The 27,977-nt window shown below is 39.6% G+C and overlaps 1 protein-coding gene and 1 pseudogene across 1 annotated transcript; one reads left to right on the plus strand and one right to left on the minus strand.

Annotated features, from left to right (window-relative positions):
* 4921504A21Rikl (RIKEN cDNA 4921504A21 gene like) lies at window positions 1–27,521 on the plus strand. The gene is made up of 3 exons (XM_017593102.3): window positions 1–580; window positions 10,777–10,840; window positions 27,031–27,521. Exons 1-2 carry the CDS (start codon window positions 1–3, stop codon window positions 10,824–10,826), a joined length of 630 nt encoding a protein of 209 aa, XP_017448591.1. The 3' UTR covers window positions 10,827–10,840; window positions 27,031–27,521.
* Bclaf1-ps1 (BCL2-associated transcription factor 1, pseudogene 1) lies at window positions 14,808–17,573 on the minus strand (annotated as a pseudogene).
* Window positions 27,522–27,977: the final 456 nt, after the last annotated feature.

The raw sequence follows: 27,977 nt of genomic DNA on the forward strand, positions 1-27,977 counted from the left end.
ATGCGAGCGGAGGGAGGAGGCGCGCGCACCGGGTGGAGCGCCAGGGAGGGCTTCGCCGCGGTTTCCCTCCCTCCGCGGCTTGACCCGGTAGTGAAGGCGCGGGGAGAGGCAGGCCCCGGGCCGCCCCGCAGCCTTCGGGAGGAGGCGGGAGCCGGGAAGGAGGGGAGCGGAGGCCCGGCGTGGGCAGGCCGGCGAGAAGAGCCTGGATCCTTGGGTGGACCTGTCTATAGCTTCCCTGCGAGCCGGGCTGCTCGCCTGCAGGACGCCCGGACTTGCTCACACCCCAGCAGGGACAAAGCAGAAATCCGGGGACCCGAGGGCAAGCCCGGTGCCGGGTGGCCCATCTGCAGCGCCTCCAGTCTTCTGGGGCTCCATCCCAACGCGAGGAAGCTGGAGTTCGGAGTCCTAGAGTGGAACTGCAGAGGGCCTGGCAGCCCAGCCGGAGCCGGTGGAGAGAGACTTCACTGTTGGCTCGCTCCACTTTTACAGTCTTTACGTTCCTCGCAAAGTTCTCAGAAGTGGCCCTCTGATAGAGGAAAGTTAGAGGAACGAGTCTGGTCGTCCTGGCTGCAAGAAGAAGGTGAAATAACATCTGCAGAGCAGGGCCATGTGTCCCCTGGGAAGAAACTGAAGAGGATTGAGTGGAGACTGGGTAGAGGGCACCTGCCCGAGTTGAAAACTGGAAAGGGGCGGTGGGGGAGGTGTTAAGGAGATAACTGGTGTAAGAGACTGGACATAGACATGGAGAGTTTAATCTGGACAGGAGTCAAGCCTTAGTTTAATCAGACAAACAACCTCTGCTACAGGAAGGGAAAGAAGGCTGGTGATGGAGCATGAACTCAGCTCGCTGTACCCCCATCTAGCTCCTTCCCCTTCTTAGAGCCAGGTGGAAAACTAAGCAAGGCACAGGAAGCTGAGGGCCGCTGATTTCTCCAGGGAAACCCTGAGTGGTGCTTTTTGAGTTTCCATAGCTTAAATTTCATTTGCTTAAATTTGAAATAATACGTTTCAGACAAAAAAAAAATCACTCACCCACTCGTCTTTGTAAAATCAGAGCACGGGAATTATCAGCGGTTAAGATCCTTATGTCTGGAATAGAGTGTGGGAGGGAAGCAGTGCAGTTCAAAAGGCTTAGCTGACCCAGACAGAAAAGAGGGGGTTTGAATCCTGGCTTTGCTGCGGGGCTTTGCAGGAGTCCCACATTTAGCAGGCGCCTTCACCTTTCTCTCTTCGCTTCTTTTTAAATAGGGTTAACAATACTAACGGGGCCTGATGCAGTGAGGAGAAAATCAGGCAAGGCAGGGAAAGGGCTGCCCTGCACAGGTTAGCTTTGAACAGCAGGTCCTTCCTTTTCCGCTCCACCCCCACCCCTCATAGAGACCACAGCAAATTAGGTCAGAACTGAAGATCTTTACAAAGGGTGGATTTGCTCGACTTCATGCCTTTTCCACTTGAGAAAATGGATGTCCAGAAAGTTAGCTATGACTGGTGAGGGCTACCCAGTCATTGGCCTTCAGGAGTGTTCAGGAACCAGCGAGGTGTCCATTGGAAGCCCAGTCTCATCTGAAGTTAGGCTGAGGATTATGAAGCACCATCCTGAGTGGAAAGTGACAGTCATAGCAAATGGGATGGCATTTGTTTAACACCAGTTACACATTACCATCACTGTGTGTTCTGATATTTAAAGTTCTAATTGGTTATCAGGTTTTATACTATGGTTATATTGTAGACTTCTTTACAGGTGGGGAGAGGGAGGCAGGCAATGATAGATTTTACCTACCTCCGTTTTTATATCTTATAAAGTTATGCATCTAACCACTGTAACAATAATCTCATGCATCTGCATCCAGACCCTTTTGATTGTCTTCACAGCTCTATCCAATCACTGCCTTGAGCTCTTCCCTGTTACCCATATTACTTAGCACACGTCATAGCAGGACTCAGTATAGTGTGGCCATAGATTTAGGCCTTCTCCTTTTTGGGACAAAAGAAAAACAGTGATTCAGCCGCTTTCCTTAGGAGGCCCCTTCTCACCATCCTTAGGCTGACAGAGCTGCAGAGCTCTGTGTTAGTTCCCAGTCCACACTGTATTGACTTGCCTGCAGATATCGGAATCAGAATCTAAACCCTTCTCTTTCCTAGTAAGATTTTGTTCACTTGACACACGGGATATTTCTCTGGGAAATAGAGCTGCAGTTGAGAAAATGCCTCTGCCAGATTGCCTATCAGCAAATTTGTGGAGCATTTATTATTATTATTAATGGCTGCTGTGGAAGGATGAAATTGTACCACCATGGGCAGGTGGTCCTGGGTAGAATAAGAAACCAGATTGAGCCAGCCAAGTAGAACAAGTAAGTAGTGATCCTTTGTAATCTATACTTTGATTCCTGCCTAGAGGTGCCTGTCTTGAATCCTTGCCCTAAATTTCCTCCAGGATGGACTGTAAGACAAAATCAACTCTTTCCTCCCCAAGTCGCTTTATGTCAGAGTGCTCTAATCCAGCAATAGAAAGTGAACCAAGACGGTCACCAATGGCAATGGTAGTTTTGTTAGAGTGGTTCAGACACTTCTGCTTCCTCTATGTTGGGGTCTGCAGTTGTCTGTCCAGTCAGTGGTGTGAAGAATCTGGGAAGTGTTTTGATCCCACAGCTCATAGCCTCCTACTGAGAAAGTCTCTCTGACTGGTCACAGGCTTTCTTGCAAGTTTTTCCTGGCAGTGCAACAGGTATGTCTTCACCAACTATGTGACCTCTTGACCAGTTTTTTGACCATTGAATGATGGCCACATCAATGTCAATGAGACTGAACTATATTGCTTTCTGCCTTGTCGGGGTGAGAGAGAAGAGCAAATGAATGGGTGTTCTAGATTATTCTCTCCTCGGATTGAATGCTATCCTATAGTCCTGAAGGCAGTAGCTGTTTCCTATATTGGTTATTTCTGTATTCTCTAGAAGTGTCTTTTCTATCCTGCCTCCATTTATTACACACACACACACACACACACACACACACACACACACCCCTGTATATGTTGTAAATTCACTGAAGGACTGGAGTGTGTGTGTGTGTGTGTGTGTGTGTGTGTGTGTGTATGTGTGTGTGTGTGTATGCATCAGTATACATATATGTCAATAGGTGTACATATATTTATGTGTATGTATACACCAATGCTAATTTTCTAATTTAATACCTTGTACATGCTAGGCAAGTACTGTATCACAAAGCTATATCCCCAGGCCCCTCAATATTTCTTTTTTTAATTCCAGACTGGACATGTTATATTTAAGAATTATATTTGGGTATACCTATACTTATATGCATGCAACAACAATTGATGAAAAAAGAGGACATGAATTTGACCGAGAGCATGGGGGTATATGTGATGGTTTAGAAGGAAAAAGGGAGAAGTGAGAAATGCTGTAATTCCATTGCAACAAAAACAACCCCGACAAAAGGAACAACACCCCCAGTTACCCAGCATGGCCGTGAAGAGTTTTCTGAGCAGCAGTTCAGAGAATTCTCATAGCTAGGCTGCTAAGTAAGCAGACCTAGACTAGGTGGGCACATGCCCTCCTTTGACTACTGGTTTATGACTTTCCTGTGAGTTATAATGAAAATTGGCAAAAAGGTTCTTTTGACATTTCCCATTTATAAGATGAAAGCATAAGAAAAGTAGTTTCCTAAATTTTGAGCAGCTGCTCCACTTTTTCCCAACCTAACCCAGTATTTCTTAGGAATAGATTGAAAAATTTCTCAAATGTTTATTTTTTTTATCAAGATAACAATCACGTTTGCATCCAGGGCAAATTTTACATCATTTTAACTTGATTTTAGGTGGAAAATACTTTATTTTAATTAATTTCATTTATTAAATTACAAATTCCATACCCACATGTAATGCATTACTTTTTACTCTCATCTCTGACACAGCCCCCAAAAGATAAATATGGTATGTATTCACATACATGTGGATATTAGATAAGTGTTAACCAAGATACACTATGTATACACCATAGCAGTTAAGTATAGAAGAAGGGAGGGACTAGGGAGGACACATAGATCTTCTTGGGAGGGGAAAATAGAGGACATTATAGATTTAATGGGTGGACTGTAAGTGGGGGAGAGTATAATCAGAGGACCAGATGGGCTGGGATGGGGAGCGGGAGTTGAGGAAGGAATGTATGGAGAGAGAACTAGCATTGACAGGCATTGGGGGGTGGTATAAAAATCTAATGCAGTGCAAACTTCCTCCAATATATGAAGATGATCACAATGTAGCATCCGAACAATGGCCACCTCTTGTCAACAAATGAAGTCTGCAGTACCTGAACCGGGTAACATCCAGTTGCACTGTTAGCCAAAGGAGCCCCGTGGAAGTACTGAAGCAATCCAGGCTGTTGCCAAGATAATAGTTTACACTCTCAAAGCTGAAGTAAGATCCCATTGCAGACGACAGCATGCAAACAACACATCAAACACGGACAATTTGAGTTAGTGTCTACAAAGAACCTTTATCCCTACGTTAATGTCTCTAGTACCAGAAGGTATTCTGCAGGCTACCAGAAAGAGAAACATACATACCAACCAAGAAGCCAACCCTTTGGTCTACAAAGTGTCTAGCCTGAATATGCTAGGGCAATGGTGGCCTAAAACTTGTGGGAGTAACCAACCTAGGTCTGATTACACTCAAGGTCTACTCCATGAGGTGGAACCTCTCAATATTTGTTTATGAAATTTTCTTTCTTCCAATCTTAGTATGTCCTTTGTCTTATGACTAGATTTCTACTCATGGAATTAAGGTGAATTGTGTAGAGATCTCAATCTTGGTATTCAGAAATGAAATATGCTTTTCAAAAACTTTTAATTAATGTTATTTATTCACTTTACATCCCACTCACTGCCACCCCTCCAGTTAACCCCCTTCCACAATTTTCTCCCTCCCCCTTCCCTTCTCTGAATGGGTGGGGTCCTCTTGGGTATCCCCTGCACTCTGGTACTTCAAGTCTCTGTGAGGCTAGACCCTTTCTCTCCCACTGAGGCCATACAAGGCAGCCAAGCTAGTAGAATATATCCCATGTATAGGTAACAGATTTTGGGGTAGCCCCTGCTCCCCACGTGAAGGTCAAGCTGCACATTTGCTACATATGAGTGGGGAGGCAGAGGTCCAGTCTAGTATCTTTGGTTGGTGGTTCAGACTCTGAGAGCTCCAAAAGTTTACGCTATTAGCCATAAAACACAGGTATTGTGGTACATTCCACAGACCCAAAGAAGCTAAACAAAACAAAGGGCCAAAGGAAGAAACTTGAATCTCAATTAGAAGGGGGAAGAAAGAGTCATAAGAGACAGACAGAGGGAGGAAACGAGGAAGGAGGGGAGATGGGGAGAGGAATGTGGGATTCGGGGTCAGAAATGGGATAGGATGGGAGAGATGGCTAGATGGCCATGAAAATGAATGGAAACCTACAACTAACAGGGTGAAGAGGTGGTGGGGGTGGAGGTGGGAGGCTTCTCCAGCACTGGGGAGAAGGCAGTTACCCAAGAATCAATGGGGATGATCTTAGCTGTGACTCATTACATATGAGAATATGGAACTACATGGGAATATGGAACCTGAAGAGACCACCTCCTTGGTCATGTGATAGAGACACCAACCCACCTACAAAACTTTCAACCCAAAATTTATCCTATCTACAAGTAATGCACAAGGAATGGAGCAGAAACTGAGGGAATGGCTAACCAATAAGTGGGCCTACTTGAGACCCATCCCATGGGCAGGCAACAATCCCTAACTCTATTAATGATACTCTGGTTGTTTTGAGACAGGAGTATGTTACCAACTCCGACAGATATAGACACCCACAGGCAAACAGTGGATGAAGTTTGGGAAGTCTTATGAAAGAATAGGAGGAAGGGTTGCTGGCCCTAAAGGAAATGAAATTTCACAGGAAGACCAATAGAGTCAACTAACCTGGACCCTTGAAATATGCTTTTGCTGTGCAACCTTCACCAAGTCACTGAACCCAATCAGAGGGTGTGGTATCACTTGTTAAAATGTAGTGGAATGTATATGACAATAACCTAAGCATCATATAAAATGTGAACATACTTTACAATTTTAATTTGCTACTAAAATAGAATGAATTATCAAATATAGAGATTCAAGGTAGCAAATGTCTGAATGGTTTTCGATTAGAAAGTGTTACAGTAATTCTACAGGAATTTAGATCTGTCAATTTATTAAAGGATAAAAACAAATAGTCATCAGGGTGCAAATGTGCTCTGTAGACAGTACTACAGAAATCAACACCATTTTGTGATCTCACAAGTGTAAACTTTCCACTAATTTGATGGCTTTCATTTCTGCATATTTCCTTGCTTTCTGTTGCTTTCTTGAGTGTTTTGATTTTATATGTATGTTAAAGCAACAATTTCATAACAGCATTCTATGGGTAGAGCACAGCATTAGACATGATACATTATGAAAACGTAGATATTGGATGTGTCTCTCTGTCTTCTCTCATACAAAGAGACACAGAGAGAGACAGAGACAGAGAGGCAGACAGAGACAGAAAGAGAGAGAAAGATAGAAAGACAGAGACAGAGAGAGCGACAGACAGAAAAAGAAAGAGACAGAGAGAGTGATAGAGAGACAGAGAAAGAAAGAGACAGAGACAGAGAGAGAGATAGAGAGACAGACAAAGAAAGAGACAGAGACTGAGATAAAGAGACAAAGAGACAGAGAGAGACAGAGACAGAAAGAGACAGAGAGACAGACAAAGAAAGAGATAGACATAGACAGATACAGGGAAAGAGTGAAAGAGAGGCAGAGAGACAGACAAGACAGAGACAGACAGAGACAGAGACAGAAAGAAAGAGACAGACAGAGATACAGAGAGACTGAGAGATAGACAGAGACAGAGAGAGACAGAGAGAGACAGAGAGACAGAGAGATAGAGACAGAAAGAGAGACAGAGAGACAGAGAAAGAGACAGAGAGACAGGTAGAGACCGAAAGAGTGTGTGTTTAGTTGGTAAAGTTCCTGCTGTACAAGTATGGACTCCTGAGTGCAGATCCCTAGGACAAGTATAAAGGCTAGGCATGATGGTGTGTGCCTACATCCTGAGTATTTGGGAGTCCAGGTATGAAGACAGGAAAATCCTGCTAGGCTAGACTAATCTGACCCTGTCTCAAAAACAACACACGCACACACACACACACACACACACACACACACACACACACACAGAGAGACACAGACAGACAGACACACACACACACACATATGCATACATGCACAGACAGAGAGACAGTGAACCCTCAATTTCTATGGCACAGGTGCCACAGCTCTCTTTGATTGAATTGAAAAACGATCTACAGATTCAATGCAATCTCTATCAAAATACCATTCCAATTCTTCAAAGAGTTAGACAGAACAATTTGCAAATTCATCTGGAATAACAAAAAACCCAGGATAGCTAAAACTATCCTCAACAATAAAAGGACTTCAGGGGGAATCACTATCCCTGAACTCAAGCAGTATTACAGAGCAATAGTGATAAAAACTGCATGGTATTCGTACAGAGACAGACAGATAGACCAATGGAACAGAATTGAAGACCCAGAAATGAACCCACACACCTATGGGCACTTGATTTTTGACAAAGGAGCCAAAACCATCAAATGGAAAAAAGATAACATTTTCAGCAAATGGTGCTGGTTCAACTGGAGGTCAACATGTAGAAGAATGCAGATCGATCCATGCTTATCACCCTGTACAAAGCTTAAGTCCAAGTGGATCAAGGACCTCCACATCAAACCAGATACACTCAAACTAATAGAAGAAAAACTAGGGAAGCATCTGGAACACATGGGCACTGGAAAAAATTTCCTGAACAAAACACCAATGGCTTATGCTCTAAGATCAAGAATCGACAAATGGGATCTCATAAAACTGCAAAGCTTCTGTAAGGCAAAGGACACTGTGGTTAGGACAAAACGGCAACCAACAGATTGGGAAAAGATCTTTACCAATCCTACAACAGATAGAGACCTTATATCCAAAATATACAAAGAACTCAAGAAGTTAGACTGCAGGGAGACAAATAACCCTATTAAAAATGGGGTTCAGAGCTAAAAAAAGAATTCACAGCTGAGGAATGCCGAATGGCTGAGAAACACCTAAAGAAATGTTCAACATCTTTAGTCATAAGGGAAATGCAAATCAAAACAACCCTGAGATTTCACCTCACACCAGTGAGAATGGCTAAGATCAAAAACTCAGGTGACAGCAGATGCTGGCGAGGATGTGGAGAAAGAGGAACACTCCTCCATTGTTGGTGGGATTGCAGACAGGTAAAACCATTCTGGAAATCAGTCTGGAGGTTCCTCAGAAAATTGGACATTGAACTGCCTGAGGATCCAGCTATACCTCTCTTGGGCATATACCCAAAAGATGCCCCAAAAAGACACGTGCTCCACTATGTTCATCACAGCCTTATTTATAAAGCCAGAAGCTGGAAAGAACCCAGATGCCCTTCAACAGAGGAATGGATACAGAAATTGTGGTACATCTACACAATGGAATATTACTCAGCTATCAAAAACAACGACTTTATGAAATTTGTAGGCAAATGGTTGGAACTGGAAAATATCATCCTGAGTGAGGTAACCCAATCACAGAAAAACACACATGGTATGCACTCATTGATAAGTGGCTATTAGCCCAAATGCTTGAATTACCCTAGATGCCTAGAACAAATGAAACTCAAGACAGATGATCAAAATGTGAATGCTTCACTCCTTCTTTAAAAGGGGAACAAGAATACCCTTGGCAGGGAATAGAGAGGCAAAGATTAAAACAGACACAGAAGGAACACCCATTCAGAGCCTGCCCCACATGTGGCCCATGCTTATACAGTCATTCAATTAGACAAGATGGATGAAGCAAAGAAGTGCAGGCCGACAGGAGCCGGATGTAGATCTCTCCCGAGAGACACAGCCAGAATACAGCAAACACAGAGGCGTATGCCAGCAGCAAACCACTGAATTGAGAATAGGACTCCCGTTGAAGGAATCAGAGAAAGAACTGGAAGAGCTTGAAGGGGCTCGAGACCCCATAGGTACAACAATGCCAAGCAACCAGAGCTTCCAGGGACTAAGCCACTACCTAAAGACTAAACATGGACTGACCCTGGACTCTGACCTCATAGGTAGCAATAAATATCCTAGTAAGAGCACCAGTGGAAGGGGAAGCCCTAGGTCCTGCTAAGACTGAACCCCCAGCGAACTAGATTGTTGGGGGGAGGGCGGCAAGGGGGGGAGGATGGGGAGGGGAACGCCCATAAAGAAGGGGAGGGGGAGTGGAATGTTTGCCTGGAAACCGGGAAAGGGAATAACACTCGAAATGTATATAAGAAATACTCAAGTTAAGAAAAAAAAAAAAAGGAAAAAAAAAAAAAAAGAAAAACGTTTCCCCTAACTTCTAAATCCCTTTGCTTCTCATAATTTGTCCATCTTTGAAAGAATGCCTAAAAAACTACTGGGTGTTTTCTGCTCTAGATTAGAAGCTCATAAGGAAACACCTGGAAATTAACTTTTCTCCCATAATACATTTCCCAAGTGCGGCCCAAGTGAGTAGAAGAGACCAACTTGTCTTCTTTAGTAGCAAGGAAATCTCAGACATTATATCCACCTCAAGGCTCCCTTGCAAGAGCTTATTGAAGGTAGAATTTGACCTGAAATTACCCTTTCCTGTCTTGCTCATTCTGTAACTGTCATCTTTTAAGAATAATTTCCTTAATAATCATTACATTCAATCCTGGTCTCAATGTATGGTTCTATAGGCCCAAACTTAAGAGTTTTCTATTTAGTTTTATAAATGAGGAAATAAAGGTCTTTATATTATAAGTTACTTAAATTACATTATCAGTAAGGATAGAGCTGTGATTTGATACATATTTGTGTAACATTAGAGCTTTCAGCCATATATCTATCTATCTATCTATCTATCTATCTATCTATCTATCTATCTATCTATCTATCTATCTATCTATCTATCTATATATATTGACCTTTGTAAATAGAAGTGGCTAGAAAACTTGGCATTTGAAAGCAGACCTAAAAATTCTATCTAGATGTGAAGAAGTATATATCTCAACTAAAAATACTTGTTAAAGATGTACAGACATGGGGCACACTTTTGGAATTGTTGTAGTTCAGTATACGTTCAGACAAGGGCTCTCTTGATATCAAGGGACAGGTGAGCATTTCTATGTATTTTTAGCTCTATTGCTTCTGTAAAAAAAGTGACACATACGGTAGTTTCCAGCACCATTTATAAAGTTGTGATGAGACTTCTAACACAGAGAGATCATCTTCAGTTACAGTTCAAAATGATAGACTCTGCTCTTTCTGGAAGTTGGGAAAAGGGGGGAAGCATTCCTCTTCCTTTATCTGGTTTGAGATCGCCTTGCTTTGTATCCGAAACCATAATTTCCATCAGAGCCCTCCACGCATCCCATCACACTGATTCAGACTCTTGTACTTCCAGGAGTCCTGTGATTACACAAGGCCATCCAGAAATGCCTAGGTCTTATTTTAGACTTAGCTGATTTAGCAATTTAAGCTCCATATTCAACCTCTCTCTGCTTTGCTATATAGCATCACACACTTCGAGGTTCTCGTGGTTCGATATTGAACTCTTTCAGAGAGGACACTGCTTTGCCAACTATAGTTTCATAGAGCATCCTGTCTCCTCTCCTTGTTTTTTTTCCTCAGGTCAAGGTGACATCATGCATACAACACCATCTTCCTTTATATGCCTGTAAGATTGTTATCCCAGGTGAGTTGAGACAATATGGATTATTTAAGATTTTTAGATATTAAAATAAGGTCCTTGGAATATAAAGAAAGTCCGAAATTTCAAAACTGAACGTTAGAGCAAAGTGAGACAATGCTATAGACAGTCTTCCACCACGTTTTAGGCCTAGGAATTTCAGGATTCCATGTCTTTCTAAAATACAGCCCGTTATACACCAGGTTTCGACCTACTCACCTGAAGATAAACCTCTGGGACCACTTTTGTTTGAAAAATAAATTCTGCTGCTTTTTCCTATTGCAAAGGCCTCTCTCAGTCCTGTGTGAACTGAGACCCTTCATTGTTTTCAAACCTGCCTTCTACATCAAGAATGAACGATAGTGTGTAGCACAATATCCATGCCATGTTATCATTGCCTTTTTTGGACCTGGTACATTGTCTGGCGGAATGTCAATGCTCATCATTTATTTCCTTAAGGCAAAACATCTACAGATTAATAATTAGTAATAATAGATTTTATTACTTACGAGATTATTTCTTTACATCCATAATAATGATTTAGCATGGTAAAGCACAGAGAGGCACACACTGGTAGACACTGAGATATTTACAAACGAGCATTAGTTTAAGAAGTGAAATGAGATTCTTCAGAGTTTGCGGCAGCTCCAGGTCAGAGTCTGAGTGATGGTGGGGATAGCACTGGTGAGTGCAGATGACACCCTCGCTAGCAGGTCCATGGTCATGCTTATCATATGCTTAGGCCCATATAGAAATAGTGATCTCATTGTGTTGATTTATTTTGCATATTGTAGATCCTCAGACTTTTTTATTTTTTATTTTTGTATTTTAGTACCCTACCTGCATGTACACCTGAATGCCAGAAGAGGCATCAGATCCCACTACAGATGGTTGTGAGCCACCATGTGGTTGCCGGGAATTGAACTCAGCACCTCTGGAAGAGCAACCAGTGCTCTTAACCACTGAGCCATCTCTCCAGCCCAATCCTCAGACTTTTAATCCAACTATGTCTAACAGGAAATCTCTACCCATCACCAACCTGAGCAGAAACTTTTTATTTGTTTTTATATAGAAGTTTATATATATTTCAAGTTCCAGTCTAGAGTTTATTCACATTCGTACTACTGTAGATTAGTACTTCCCCCCCACCCCCAAGCTTTGCCTCCATGGTGCTCCAAGAAGACCATCTACAAATACTGGATAACTTTCTTTAAAAAAGAAGAAGTGATGTTAAAACTTTTAATCTTTGGAAATGTCATCTATTTTCCTATTTATTTTGAATATGTACATAAATACCTCCCTCCAACGGCCCTGGTGCTGACCACTATGACTCCTTAATTTCACGTCTTTGGGTGTTTGTTGTTGTTATCGTTATTGTTGCTGTTGTTGTTAACACCTCAAAGTCCAATTAGTTCTACCTACGTGCTCATGAGTATGCAGACAGCAGCAAAGGCCTGGTTAACCTAACAGCAGCCATGTCTCCAAAGCATCTAATATCCCTCAAAATCATAACTGCCAAGAACCCCTCCACCTAGGGTTGGGTCAGGGCAGCCTCCCCCATTCATGTTGAAACTTTGACAGACTTGATATTATACAAATCACCTGAAGGTAACTACAGATGCTGTGAGTTGATATGTACATTAGCTGTGTCATGGTTGGTGCAGTCCAGTGATTGTCTGGCTATCATAGAGTGGACCCAGTCTACGTCCAATAAGAACAACTGAAGGTCTAAGTCAGGAAAGAGTTCAGACTGTCCAGAGTATAAAAGCAAATGCTTTAATGTTCTGACTCTATCCAACACAGTAAAAAAAAAAGATAGCAAAACTAACTCTAACCAAAAGCAAAATTTAGCTAATTGAGCAAGAGTCTTAGTTCATTTTCATTGCAAAAACGTCTAAAAGACACAGCCAGAATACGGTAAATACATAGACGAATGCCAGCAGCAAACCACTAAACTGAGAACGGGATCCCCGTTGAAGGAATCAGAGAAAGGACTGAAAGAGCTGAAGGGGATTGAGACCCCATATGAACAACAATGCCAACCAACCAGAGCTTCCAGGGACTAAGCCACTACCTAAAGACTATACATGGACTGACCCTGGACTCTGACCTCATAGGTAGCAATGAATATCCTAGTAAGAGCACCAGTGGAAGGGGAAGCCCTTGGTCCTGCAAAGACTGAACCCCCAATGAAAGGGATTGTTGGGGAGAGGGTGGTAATGGGAGGAGGATGGGGAGGGGAACACCTGTACAGAAGGGGAGGTGGAGGGGTTAGGGGGATGTTGGCCCGAAACCAGGAAAGGGAATAATAATCAAAATGTAAATAAGAAATACCCAAGTTAATAAAGATGGAGGAAGAAAAAAAGAACTTTGGTCCTCATAAAACACTATTGCATGAAATTCATGGCAGTGAAAATATTCAGAGTAGATAGGACAGCTGTGGAAGAAGTTTTGTTCTAGTGTTGCTCCTGCTTAACCTGGGAGTTCATAAATCATAGAGAAGTTTGACTGGCTCAAGAAAAGAAAACATAAAAATGTATGCATTTTTATTCTCTGGCTTTTAAGTTTTTTATATATTTGTGTTTTATATATCTTAATAGGTTCTCCAATGAGAACCTAATATTTTCATTGGTATATTGAACTTATCCATAAAATAAGCTAGGATAATACTTTCTGGACCCTGATACATATACCGTTTTTCTCACTCAGTCCACACATAGTATTGGTGTGTGAACATTATTATCTGATTTTCCCCTTTTTAATTTTTGGTCTCTACTTGTTTACAGCCTGACAGTCTTCTATCATTAATTTACCATCTGACAAAATCAAAAGTACATTTTTTTTATTTCCCAGCATTTCTGAGTAGAATTTTTAGACATTGCAAAAGTTTAGATACTTTGACTTTGTGACATCAAGTATCTTTGTCTGTTCGCTTTTTCACCCTTCATTTCTGTGGAATTAAAGCAAAAATGTCCACTCTTCCACTTTTCACTTCATGAATGCTAAGACTTTTAAATAGTCTTATAATTTTAATATGCCCATATATACAGAAAACCTATCAAATGCAATTTGCTTGTGTTTTACTTCTCTGATCACAATAGCAAATGTCTGTCTAAAATTGTTTTCCTCAAACTTCCTAAATATACATCTTAATTTCTTTAATATCTTTTCTATAGTACTTCTCAATATATACCTTCAGTTATAGTTTTGAGCTTAAAAAGTATGTTGTTCATATAGTTATATGTTGTAAGCTTTATTTTAATCCAGCTTAACTTTAATTTTTTCATTTTAACAAAAGTGATGTATATGCATGTACATGTACACGTGTTCACATGTGTGTGCACACATGAATGCAGATATTCATGCATGTGTGTGGATATATATGTGGAGGACAGAAGCTGATGTCAGTTCTTTGATTGATTTCCAGCTGTGTACTAACTTCTTCTGTCAATGGAAACCAGAACTCACTAATTTGGTCAGTCTATATGGCAAGATTGTTCCAGAGATCTCCTGCTTCTTCCTCCCAAGTGCTTGGATTATAGACAGGCCACTATACCCACCCACCATTGACTTGGGAAATTGGAGCTCTGTATTTTTCAATAGTGAGCAAACATCCAAGTCATCTGTGGGAAGAAATTAAACATATTCGATTTTGAAATAGATACAGTTACTTGCCCTTTTAAGTTTTTGGATTAATGTACTTTGTGAACCTTTTAAGTTTAATGTTTCCTTTGACAATTGATTGCAAAATATCCAAATATCTAATGAACACTTAAAGTCAATGAGTATGAAGTTCTTTTTTTTAACTGAACATTTTCTACTTCATGTCAATATAATTTTCAACATTCAGTCTATTTTTCAAGATATATGAAATATATGTTTGAAAACTTAAAACAAAATTTCTATAGATTACTTGCAAACAGTACATTTTAAGTAAAATGCTACATTTTTATTTGAAAACAATGATCAGTTTTTAAAAAATAGTGTAAGTGTGGAGTTCTGCTCCCTGATGCCATCTTGAGATGATTCGTCTTCCTTCTTTCTGTTTGTCTTTCTTCTCTTCGTTATTTTTCATGGTCTCTTCTTCATCCTCAATAATTCCATCTTCTTGGTATTTGTCATGATTCCATTTTGAACTGTTACCTAATTTCTTGAAATTAAAGTGTTTGCTGCCGTATTTAAAAGTACCACCACAGCCCTTTCCTCTTTCGGCCCAATCCACACCAGCATGTCTGTCATCATGCAAACACCAGCATGTCTGTTATAATGTAAACACCAGCATGTCTGTCATCATGTAAACACCAGCATGTCTGTCATCATGTAAACACCAGCATCTCTGTCATCATGTAAGAAGTACTTCTTGTTTTGGGGGGTGTATTCTGGGTGCCATTCCTCTTCCTTCAATCTTTTTTGAGAAGTGGTGTTTGAGTTGTTTGGACCAGCATTTGTCCCAGCAAAAACTCCTCTGGCTCTTGCTCTGTGTCTAATTTGGAAAAAAGTATCTTCTCGGTCTGCTAATCCTGAGTAGTCTTTCCTCTCATGGTGAGTTTTAATCTCTTTCTTTCTTACTCTCTTTTTCTTCTCGAGAACCGGGTGAGGAAGGTGAGCTGAAGAGGGCAATGATAGAGAATGGTCTTTCTCTCTACCTTAATTTTTGTTGTCATCTCTGTAAGGTTTCTAGTCATTGTAATCTGTTGGTGTTTTTCCTTGCTTTCTTGATCCACTAGATTCCCTGGAACCCTTGGAATCTCCCCACTCTTCTTTCTTTCCGGTGATGGTCAATGTCATGCCAAAGATCAGCTGAATCAGGCCTTAATTTTTTTATCTCCCCTTTGAATTTCTTCTTTAACAACTATCTCTTCTCCTGCTAAACGGGTATGCTTACTCAGAGCACTTGGAGAGATGTTCACCCTCCATACATCTCAGGGCTCTTTTGCCAGGTACTGTATTCTTTAATAGCTTTCTGGTATGAAGGGAACTGCTCGTTTAGGGTCACTGCAGGTGATTTGAAGTATTGCTCTTTGACAAGATGAACCAAGGGTACAGTGTGTTGTGTAAATTACTCTGAAGTGTTTTTGCTGGCCTGAGGAAACTTAATGTGGTCAAAGATGGACTGGAATTCTTGCTCTTTCTTGACAGAATGGAAAACGTTCTAGGAAGTAGCTCGTCTTTAGTCAAAGAGGCAGGTCTGTTGGAATTGTCGAGAGGAATAGGTGCCATTTTGAGTTTGATTTCGAGATGGTGAGAATCACTAGCTATCATTTGATCCTCAGCGGGCTCTTCTTTCTGAAGATGGACTTTTCTCGTGCGTCCAGACTCTTGTGTAGCGGGGGACTGTAATCAAAGAGCTCTTTGAGCTTTTCAGACTTTACCTGATCCGGTGACTGCACTTCTTTCTTCACTGTTATTCTGTCAGAGCCTTTGTCTTTGTCCTTGTGCTTATCTTTTGCAGTGCTAGGATTTTCTACTAGGTGTGCAGTCTCAGTTTATAATTTTTTTCCTCTCCAAATCCATCATTTTATTACCTTTTAGTGAAACTTTGGACTTGTACTTGGGTCCTTCCTCCTCAGTATTCCAGTGAGATGAAGTAGCGAAGCTCCTCCCTTGCTCTGCCTGGACCCATTTCCTAAACTGTCTGTAATCCTCTGTCTCCTCTGTGTCATCCCCTTCAGAGTCATGAGTCATGGAATTTTAGTTTTGCAGACTCTTTTTTTTTTTTTTTGGTTCTCTAGACTCTTCATCTGTGAACCTTTAAAAAAAATTTCCTGTCTTTGCTGTTTCCTGATCTCCTCCATCAGGATAAAAAGAAGATAGCCCCCTAGAGTCCTCTCTTGGAATGTTCTGTGGTGTGTTTGTCTTTGCAGGGCTTCTTCCTGATAGGGTGTGATGAATGGAACTATTCTGAGAAGGACTATGTCAACTAGACCCACTCCCAACAGAACCGAATTCAGACCTCTCAGGACTGTGCTGAATGGACTGTGAATGCTGAGAGGGGATATTTTTGGCAGAGTGGACTGTACTAAGCATGGGGGCATGATGAACTCTGACTGAGTGGGGTAGCAATAGGTGAAGGACTCATAGGGTGACCTTCAACTATTACCATAAGCTGAAAGGCCATGCCAAAAATCACCATATGTAGCAGATTTATTAAATTTGTCAGATGGATTCAGGTGGATAATGTTCAAAAGTATCCTTTGGTTCCTCCTGTGATTTGCTTTTCAAAGGACTCTCTTCTTGGGGTTCCCCTTTAGCTTTTTTGGTCTGTTTTTCCTGCGACCCTCATCTTTAGAGACAGAAAATTTGCTATATAGGGATGAAGAATGAGATGATAATGATCATGGAGACCTAAGGATCTGTGTGAATGGCAAGGTCTTCTTCAGGATCTTTGAAAAAAAATACAGATATTCTTTTTGTACTCCTTGACTGTGACCTACCTTGTCTACGACTCCTAGAGTGCCTTCTATTCCAGACAGGTCTATAGTCACCTTGGTGGCATATACTTTCTTTGATAATACCCTCTACCCCTTCCTCTGTACCCATAAGGTCATCTCATTCTTCTATTATTCATGTAATCTCTAGAATAAATATGATCTCTACTATGCGACCTTGAATATGTTTTGGAACAAGACCTAGAACTGTATCTCTTCTTTCTAAAATTTGATCTTGATCTTGATCCAGAACTAGACTGTGATCTAGACTTGGATTTTAAAGAATGTGATCTAGAATTGGAGCGACCCATTTCTTTTCTCTGTAGACTTTATGCAGGATCTAGAAGTCAGTGTTGTCTTTAAGATACTGCAAAGATTCTTCTTGTAGAGAATGTTATGGGGAAATAAACTTTAAATTCAAATTCCTGACATTGCCAAAATACCATTTTCAGAATTTACCTCCATTGTACCTACACAGAGGCCATTTCCTGACTCCAGAATGAGAGGAAGACCATAGAGATTGAGTATGAAGTTCTTTTTTCTTCAACAAATTCAAAAATGATTTTAATGTTAAAACACAGTTTTTTCAACAAAGAGTTATTGGAGAATTAGTCTGTTTTTACAGAAAAATAAATCTGGAATCATATATGTATAATATACAAAGTATAATTGAAAATAAACCACAGATTTAAATATAAGTAAAAACATCTAAGTGGAAACATGATCATTGCTTTTCTCTTAATTTTTTATTAGATATATTTCTTTACTTACATTTCAAATGTTATTCCCTCTCCAGGTTTCTTGTAGATAAGCCCCCCCTACCCCTCATAATAGTTTTAATATTCTTGAAAGTTGCCTAGGCATTCTTTTATATGGTATAGCTTTCTTTTAACATTTCTGAGATTCATAGATGTTTTGGAATATGATAAATAGTAGTCATTTTATTCTTGGCTTCTCACCAGAGTATGTGTATTTCATAATATTCCTATAAATATGTACTAAACATGTATATAAAGGCATTCTAAAGTACGTGATTATAAAAACATATTGCCCATGTACTATGTGTAATTTCATGCAATTTATTTAACCATTTGCTTAAATGTTTTTGAAGTTCTCAATTAAATAAAGAGTATTTTAATGCATATGTAATCAGCTAAAAGCCTTTTATCTACTGGACTCATTACAGGTGACCACAGATCTTTCTATCACTTTTCTTCCAAACCCTCATTTCAAATTTTGACAGCTTGACTTCTGAACCAGTTGTTTTGTGACTGTGGTTTTTTTTTTACATCCCACACAAGTCCTGAGAGAAAAAGGAAGACTATGTTAGCAGGAGGAGAAGAAACACATGAAACTATCGGTGAACATGAAGAGAAAATTACTTGGTAGATTAAATGCTGCCGAAACCAATACATCTAAAAGGTTTGAAATGGTTTAAAAGAATAAGATGATTCAAATTTCAGAAAAAAATGGTGAGGATTTGGCACAATTGTCTCTTCTATAATCTATTGGAGGGAATGATTCTTAAAGTTAAAAGGAGAGGTAAGTTTCTTCAAGAGAAATTATAAAACAAGAATCATTTTATTGCTTTATAAGATTTTAATCTTAAGACAACCTTTACGAGATCACAGGGCAAGACATTTTTCAGGAAATTTAGAGCACAATTGAATCCCTGTATAAAACTGGACATTTGAGGAGACAGTCAAATTTAGAAAAAAAGCAAAGCTATTACAAATTTCTAAAAAGGAAAAGATGACTTTTATGAAATCGAGGTATAAAGTTGTCATTGAGAGGAAAAAATAATATGATGCAAGAATAGAAAATAGTTCATAGCAATCGTTTTTATTGATCAGGAGTGACTGCCCCATTGCGAGTCTTTGGTAGTCTGACTAGTAGGTGCATATGCCATCACTGCCTTGGTTATGTCCTACTGTAAACTCAAACACAAGGCTACTTAATATCCGTAATGTTTCGTTTTAAAAAGTTCTAGTGTTCCCCATATACAGGTTTCCAGAATTGCACAAATTAGGCCTTCTACTTTCTCATCAGTAGCTCTGAAAAAATTGCATGTCCTATTCAGTTTATCTCAGTGATTTTTATTCAACCTGTATATCACCCCAACTACAAATCCCCAATACAGATATATTTTATGGATATATTTTTAATACTTTCCAATTGGGATTCCTATGTTAGGCTATGTTTAAATTTTTTTCTCCATCTTTATTAAATTGGGTATTTCTTATTTACATTTCAATTGTTATTCCCTTTCCTGTTTTCCAGGCCAACATCCCCCAAACCCCTCTCCCTTCCACTTCCGTATGGGTGTTTCCCTCCCCACCCTCCCCCCATTACCATCCTCCCTCCAACAATCACATTCACTGGGGGTTCAGTCTTGGCAGGACTAAGGGCTTCCCCTTCCACTGGTGCCCTTACTAGGCTATTCATTGCTACCTATGCAGTTGGAGCTCAGGGTTAGTCCATGTATAGTCTTTGGGTAGTGGCTTAGTCCCTGGAAGCTCTGGTTGGTTGGCATTGTTGTTCATATGGGGTCTCAAGCCCCTTCAAAGTCTTTCAGTCCTTTCTCTGATTCCTTCAACGGAGGTCCCGTTCTCAGTTCGGTGGTTTGCTGATGGCATTCGCCTATGTATTTGCCGTATTCTGGCTGTGTCTCTCAGGAGCGATTTACATCCGGTTCCTGTCAGCCTGCACTTCTTTGCTTCATCCATCTTATCTAGTTTGGTGGCTGTATATGTATGAGCTACATGTGGAACAGGCTCTGAATGGGTGTTCCTTCTGCCTCTGTTCTAAACTTTGCCTCCCTATTCCCTCCCAAGGGTGTTCTTGTTCTGCTTTTAAAGAAGGAGTGAAGCATCCGCATTTTGGTCATCCTTCTTGAGTTTCATGTGTTCTGTGCATCTAGGGTATCGAGCATTTGGGTTAATACCCACTTATCAATGAGTGCATACCATGTGTGTTTTTCTGTGATTGGGTTACCTCACTCAGGATGATATTTTCCAGTTCCATCCATTTGCCTACGAATTTCATAAAGTCATTGGTTTTGATAGCTGAGTAGTATTCCATTGTGTAGATGTACTACATTTTCTGTATCCATTCCTCTGTTGAAGGGCATCTGGGTCCTTTCCAGCTTCTGGCTATTATAAATAATGCTGCTATGAACATAGTGGAGCATGTGTCTTTTTTATATGTTGGGTATATGCACAAGAGAGGTATAGCTGGATCCTCAGGTAGTTCAATGTCCAATTTTCTGAGGAACCTCCAGACTGATTTCCAGAATGGTTGTACCAGTCTGCAGTCCCACCAACAATGGAGGAATGTTCCTCTTTCTCCACATCCTCACCAACATCTGCTGTCGCCGGAGTTTTTGATCTTAGCCATTCTCACTGGTGTGAGGTGAAATCTCAGGGTTGTTTTAATTTGCATTTTCCTTATAACTAAAGATGTTGAATATTTCTTTAGGTGCTTCTCAGCCATTCGGCATTCCTCAGCTGTGAATTCTTTGTTTAGCTCTGAACCCCATTTTTAATAGGGTTATTTGTCTCCCTGCAGTCTAACTTCTTGAGTTCATTGTATATTTTGGATATAACCCCTCTGTCATTTTTATCTAATTAATAGTACAGTTGGTAAGACAACTAGAAATCAAGATATAACGCCTTCATTGGATGTAAATAGATGTTTGTGGATAGTTGAATTGAAATCAAAGACCAAGGGGCATGGAGATTTTATATGAGTGTGTGACTGTAGAATCCAAGAATTTACTAAGATGTTTTATGGATTATAAAATAATAAACATATTAATTTCCCTTCAAGACCCCTAAAAATTTTAATGAATTTGAATTTATAAATAAGTGTCTCTCTAAAGTCCTCATTATAAGAAAGGGTAAATAAAACCATAATTTTTCATACAGCCAATGGAAACGTACTTCCTCCTTCATTTCTCTTGAGACCCCTTAGGTTGTTCTGTGGAGGTGGAAACATTTACATACACAATATTCTTTAAGCAGTTAGAATTACCTCTTATATTCCGTTCAAAATCTTCCATTATTTGGTCCTGTTACCTGTTAATTTTGCATTAGACTTTTCCCTTGGAGATAATGACATGCAAACGTCTCTGTAAAGGGTCTCTTCTGCTTTAGTCACACATATTTGAATGTTAGTGAAAGAATATGTCTATTAGAGAACACGGAGTTCGTTGCCAGCTAACTATTCCCCGGAGTCTTCACTGCACCAAATGTTGCTTGGCAATTTTCTATCATGTTCCCCGCCTCCTTCGCAAGAAGGAAGAGTGAAGAAATACAGGGAATGCGTGTTACGTAAAGTTGTAAATCTGGTATTTATTCTTTCTTTGTTTTCTTCCTGTGCAAAAGATTTATGCACAAGGACAGTGCGAAGGTTAGAAAAGGCTTAGGAACAGCTCAGCATTTGCCTACAGCAGAGAAATGCCTCTCCTCAGAAGGGAGTTTTAAACTGAGCTTGGGTGACAATTGCAGTCTGGGAACAATCTGGAGGAGGGACTCTTTAGCTGAGGGAAAAATGCATTTGTATCCTAAGGTGGGAAAGTAGTCTGCCAGAGATAGATCAATTTTTAATATTCCATTTATGAGATAAATAAATTTATGAAATCTCATTATTTCCCTTGATTGGAGCACCCCATACCTTTAGCTTGTGTGGCCATCTACATTTTAGACCTCGATTGAAAGCTAATTCTCCACAACCCATGATGATATGCTGCGTATGTTGTTTCACGCATCTGGGGACATTTTTATGTTATTTTTCAGGATTCTCATTTACTCATTCTTGCCTGGTGAGTTCACTCCAAGCACTGCTTGTTGTTCCAGGACTCCCTCTCTGCAGTGCTTTCTTCCCACCATTCACACAACTGCTTTATCACTGTGTCATTCTTGCCCTGACATTTGATTGACTGACTGATCCAAAATCGCTAATTTGCATGTCTGCTTTTATTCATAGAGAGCTTCTCTTGAAGATGTGATGATAATTTATCAGTGTACATATGGTCACTATATAGTACTGACAACAATAGTTACTTAATAGATCATTAAATGCAATAAATAATTTTTTAATGGTTCATTTCATACAGTATCTTCAAACCATTTTCAACAATACATCTCTCCTGGTTAGAAGTCAATATTCACTATATTGTTTATTATCATTTCATCCAAAATAATGAAACTCTAAATGTGACTACTCATATCAGATGCAAATTATATTCCCGAAAAATTAGTAAAAAAAGATTAATTTCTGTAACAATTCTTATTTTAGCATTTTTGTTTATTAAAGGATATATTTTCTGTGTACATTTCAGTGTTTCAGCACGGAGAGAGCAATTCATGCAAATCACGTTTTCATCTACTTTTGAATGGTTTGTTTCTTTCATTTTAGATTAGAGAGGTTGGTAATGTTTGAGGCATTCATTCATTACATGTTCCTGAACATGGATTCTGGGGACTTTTCAATGGTGAGCTGCATGCCAGAAGGAGAGTCCTACATGTGAAGATGGGAGAAGACAGATTGGTGGTGTGCCAACAGATTTGGGGAAAGCACTAGTGATTCCATAGTTTAATTACTTCTTTTATAGTTTGAGATTATACTATAATTACATCATTGCCTCCTACCATTTCCTTCCTGCAAACCTCCCATTTATTCCTCCTTGCTCTGTCCCAAATTCATGGCATCTTTTTCCATTACTTGTTTTAACATGCACACATGCATAAGCACATACACACATGTCACACATGTACACACACATCCTGCTCAGTCCCTATAATGTTACATATATATATATATATGTATATATATATGTGTGTGTGTGTGTGTGTGTGTGTGTGTGTGAGAGAGAGAGAGAGAGAAAGAGAGAGAGAGAGAGATCTCCCATCAGTGATTTAATTTTATATAGCCTTCCCTTTAGTCTGTTTTCAGTGGTAAGGCCAAGCAAATCATACATGTCAAGTGAGGGCAATCAGCAGATCATTTTTAAAAATCCTTTTAAGTCTGTCATTCTACAAATTTGTACAGGCAAAACATCACGGTTACTGTCACAATAAATGGAGCCAAGATCAACGGAAGAGGAGGAATATAGGAAAAGCTAAAGTCTGATTCTTCCACTTTTGCTTCTTTATCTTAGGGTCACTCAAGATTGCACAATGCTTCTAGCCTTTCATTTATACCAGTGATTCTCATCCTATAGGTCATGAACGCCTTTCACAGGGATCTCCTAAGACCATATGAAAACGCACATTTGCCCTATGATAAATAACAGTAGCAAAATTGCAGTTATGAAGTAGCAATGAAAACAATTTTATACCTGTGGGTCACCGCAACCTGGGAACTATTAAAGGGTCACAGCATTAGGAAAGTTAAGAACCAGTGATTCACACTCACTTATGTACGCTTGAGTAGTATACAATTCTGAAAGGCACCATCAAAAGGCTTCAGTGGAAAAGCAAGCTTTAAGATCACCAGGACTGAAGAGGCTCAGATTGTCTGCACTCCCTGTACTGCTGCTACCTACCTGTTTCCCACCACAAAGTGCCATGGCCATTACTGATTTCATTGCCATTCGCTCTGCCTAGAATATTCTTTCCTCATATTATGATACCCTGAGTACTCCCTCCAGAGCCCCAGGAGGGTTCACAGAGGACTTCTGTATCCACTTTACCTAATGTAGTCCCTCCCTTTCCCCCTCTTCCTCAGTGAGCAGCTCCACTGCACCATCTAAGCTGCGGGGAGATCACCTTCCTGTGCTTTTGTGGTTTCTGGTCCCTCTGGTATTCCTTCTGAGCCATCAGTTCTCTCGTCTCTGCTTGGCCTTCTCCTTTTGTCTCTGTATGCACATCCTACAAATACACCAGTCCTAAGTTCATAGTGACTTTTTCCTCAAGATTCTGAGCTACCCACATCTGAACATCTCTGTGGTAGAAAATATTTCTAATTAACACAATTCCCTTTGCTTTTCACAAAGTAATCCAAATAATGATGAGTTATAAAATGTTGCTGTTGTTGAAAGGAATGTATTAATTGACTCTCTATCCTGGGCTCTGAAGAGAATGATATTGATTTGGGGAGACACTTTTAAGACAGCTCCATTAGTTAACATGATGTACCAGAGTCTGGAGAATTGGGGGGACACAGTGACTAGAACTAGGTTGTAGATATTTTACAGTTGCTCTGGATATATTGTGAACAAATTCTAACAGGAGATTGAATCTCATTATAGAATTTCCTAACAACCTTTTCTCATGTGGAAAAGTTATTCATATCATATATATAATCTTGTAATGAGTGGATATTTATGGAGAGGCAAAGGCCCAGAAGCAAGGAGGGACACTACTGTTAGGGACAGTGGTAGTGCCCTCATTCTGGATGAATGCATTAGCTGCCAGTGTAGAGCCATTGGGTTCTTGTAGAAATAATTGTTTGGCAACCATTGTAGGTGATAGGAAATAGAAAAAGTAAAATAGATTATAATTTGAAATGGACCAAAATGCATGAAGGTAATCCAATTCACACACGTGGACTGGAGTCATTTTAATGGAACTATCTAAAAAAAAAAAAAGAATCCTAAAGGCAGCCAGATTCCAAGGGAAGTCTCCAGAGAGAGGATGCTGGCTCCAAAACCGATGTCAGAGAAATGCAGGTAAGGAAAGGGGCAGAGGTTTGCCTAAGAAACCCGCATAGAATGGAAATTTGGCAAATGATGGAGGGTCAGTTCTGACTCCCACTGGATGAGACAGCTAATGGATGAAAGCTGTCACAAAAGATTCAAAGTTTAGAATTCTTCAGGCTCTCTCTGTTTTATTCCATTAAACTGGAGCCTAGTGTAATCCAAAATAAAGTAAGTTAACAACTGAGGAGAGAAAGAAAGACAACTTGGAAAACAGAGTCTCTCGGCTGCCATTCCTTTGTGTTACATCCTGCTTCTGGATCATGGATAACAAGTCAGTGCAGGAGCCTCAGCTGTAAATTAAGCTTGGAGTTTTTATGACTGTCACTCTGGATGTACCCGGCAGTTTCCAAGCTGAAAAGTTTAAGTGAGTCAAATACCAGGAGTATTTTTGTAATTAAAGACAGCTACAAGGATCTAATGTTGGTTTCTACTGAGGGAGAATTACTCTACACATCAGATTTCCAGGAGTGTTAAAAAAGAAAATAAAATGAGTCCATTTTGTCATTTCTACTCCTTCAGAATATAGCCACTATGTATAAATCACATAAATCACATCTAAAAGTATAAATTCATTTATGTGTGTATCATGTAAATCATGCTGTTTCTTACATTTCATTTTTTTTAATTTATATTTTATAGTTTGCTTTCTCAGTTGCATTTCCATATGTCTTCTGTCCTAAATGCCTTAGGTTCAAACAGATAAGGTTTTAAATTAAGCATTTGTAGCCTCTTTAATAATTAGCGAAATTTCCATTTTACCTGAAGCCCTCATGTGGTGAGACACATTTGATATCCTGCCATACAAATATCCTGCATATAAATGTTTCTAAAATACAAATCATCTCAAATCACCAGGATCAGAATTAGATTTGAAAAGGCTTTCAATAATGTGTCCAAAATGAGGTGGAATTAATTCTAATTGAATTCACAGAGGACTTGAAATTGGATGTAAATTTGTAATATTGGATTATATTAGATATGAATTAGTATAAGGTTTGCATCCAGAAAAGTGTGTTGTGCTGACATTTGAGGACCACTTAGCCAGAAAGTTAGAACAGGCCTTATAACTTAAACCCTATTCTTAATCCATCACATAAATGTCCTTGAACAATCTTTCCATTTGTAGTTAAAAACGTTAAACACATTAAGTACAGAGTAACTAAGATTTTATTTTACTTAAAGGTGAACCATAAATAAAATAAGACCTTTGTTAACCATGATGGTTCATGCCTGTTGATCTGGTATTGAGAGTGCAGAGACAGGACCACAATAAGTTTGAGGGCAGCCTAGTCTTCAAAGAAGGTTCCAGACAAGGCAGGTAGATCTTAATGTGAAAATAAGTATACTTTTTTATGAGTGCCAAGAACTATTTCTTAACAGTTGACTATTTTAAGAACTTAGAAACTAACCTATGAAATGTTGGGTTTAGATGTGAGGCTTTGCAGCAATCTCTACTTTAGCAATATGCTAGCAATAAAGACATTTCATTTAGACCTGACATTGGTAATGTACTCAAAAATATCTTTGAGATTTTTCAAATCGGTCCTATGCATGAAAAAGTAAATGTTTTCCAAAGAAGATTATCGTTTTAAATGAGGTGTGTAAAAATATTTTAGTATGTAAAAGTTACTGTAATGATCTCATTCTCACTAATGTAATTCATGAAATGAAGTATGCAGTCTGTTGCAGGAGCTATCCATGAAAAATTAAGTCCTCAAGTGTAACAAAAATGAGTAAGCATTGACATTCATCACTGCCATAAAAATAGAGTCAGCCAAATTCACTGGTTTTAATTAAACAGCGTTCTAAGGTCAAGGAATCTTTAGACAGCTCTATTATCTTCATGGAGTCGAGTCTCCACTTCCCTCTCCTTTATGGATAGAATTTCTGCTAAGAATAGAAATGGTTTAAGCAATGTTCTCCCTTGGTTTTCATGCCAACAAAGGTGGGCATGGAGCTTCCCTGGAGGCTGTGAAACACAAACTCAATAGAATGTGAATGGTTTTTCTTGTTTTTCTTTTTTTTTTAATGGACTCCTGTTCTTCTGTTCCTTTCTCTTTCTCTAGCTCTCAGTGAAAGCTCAGGAAGGAGCTATGGTGTGATCCGAGTGTTTTACAAGCATGAAGATCAAATCTGGTCTAGAAGAAGGAGGAAGATGAAAGACAGAGGGACCCGGATTCTCTTTCTCCATTTGTCATGTTTAGAAGATAACTGTTATAAAGTTAAGCTGCAGAGCCGGAGTTCTATTTCATGAGCATAAATGCATTACCGTCCAAGCCATGTCCATCAAAGCAGGAAGCCGCCATTTGAGTGAATTGATCTGCAGGAGGCACAGACACCTAATGCTGCCCGTGAAATTGCAGAAAAGATATTCAGATTGCTTTGTTTTATTTTGGTATAGCTGACCATTTATGATATTTTAATTTCTAGACTTTGAAGTAAATTGTATTACTTCAATTTTTAATAATGCAATGAATTTCATTATTTTCTCATATATATTCCATTAATATGGTGTAGTGATGCATTTATTTTAAACATAATATGATGAACAATTGGATTTTGTTTTGCTCTTTTTCTTTATCAGATGGCAAATTATCTCAAAGTTAAACTTCATTCTTTATTCTGCTTTCTGATTATTAAGAACCATTATTATGCAGACATACCCAAATTAGGGAGAAGGAAATAAAATAACTATTTCACCAATAAGAAACTTAGGTCCCTAGGTTGAATTCTTTGATCAGTGTCATTGTTGATACAGATTTTTAATTCTTTTTTTGCATTGGAGAATGAACATGGCTACTTTAATTAAATGTCCTGAGTCTATCCCCTGAATGCTCTTCCTCAGCCATCCTTTAAGTTGAAGACTAAAATTCACTAAATCAAAGCAGTTCTCAAAAAGAAGGAAAGTAGCTGCCACTGGCGTTTGAATACTGTTTCTGTGCTTTATGTTTTCTGAGAGGCCTTTACACACTTCACTTCTCAGAAGTAAGGCAGCTAAGGCTGCAGTTCACAT

The sequence above is a fragment of the Rattus norvegicus genome, chromosome 4 (assembly GCF_036323735.1).
Source record: "Rattus norvegicus strain BN/NHsdMcwi chromosome 4, GRCr8, whole genome shotgun sequence".
In the NCBI taxonomy this organism is placed as follows: domain Eukaryota; kingdom Metazoa; phylum Chordata; class Mammalia; order Rodentia; family Muridae; genus Rattus; species Rattus norvegicus.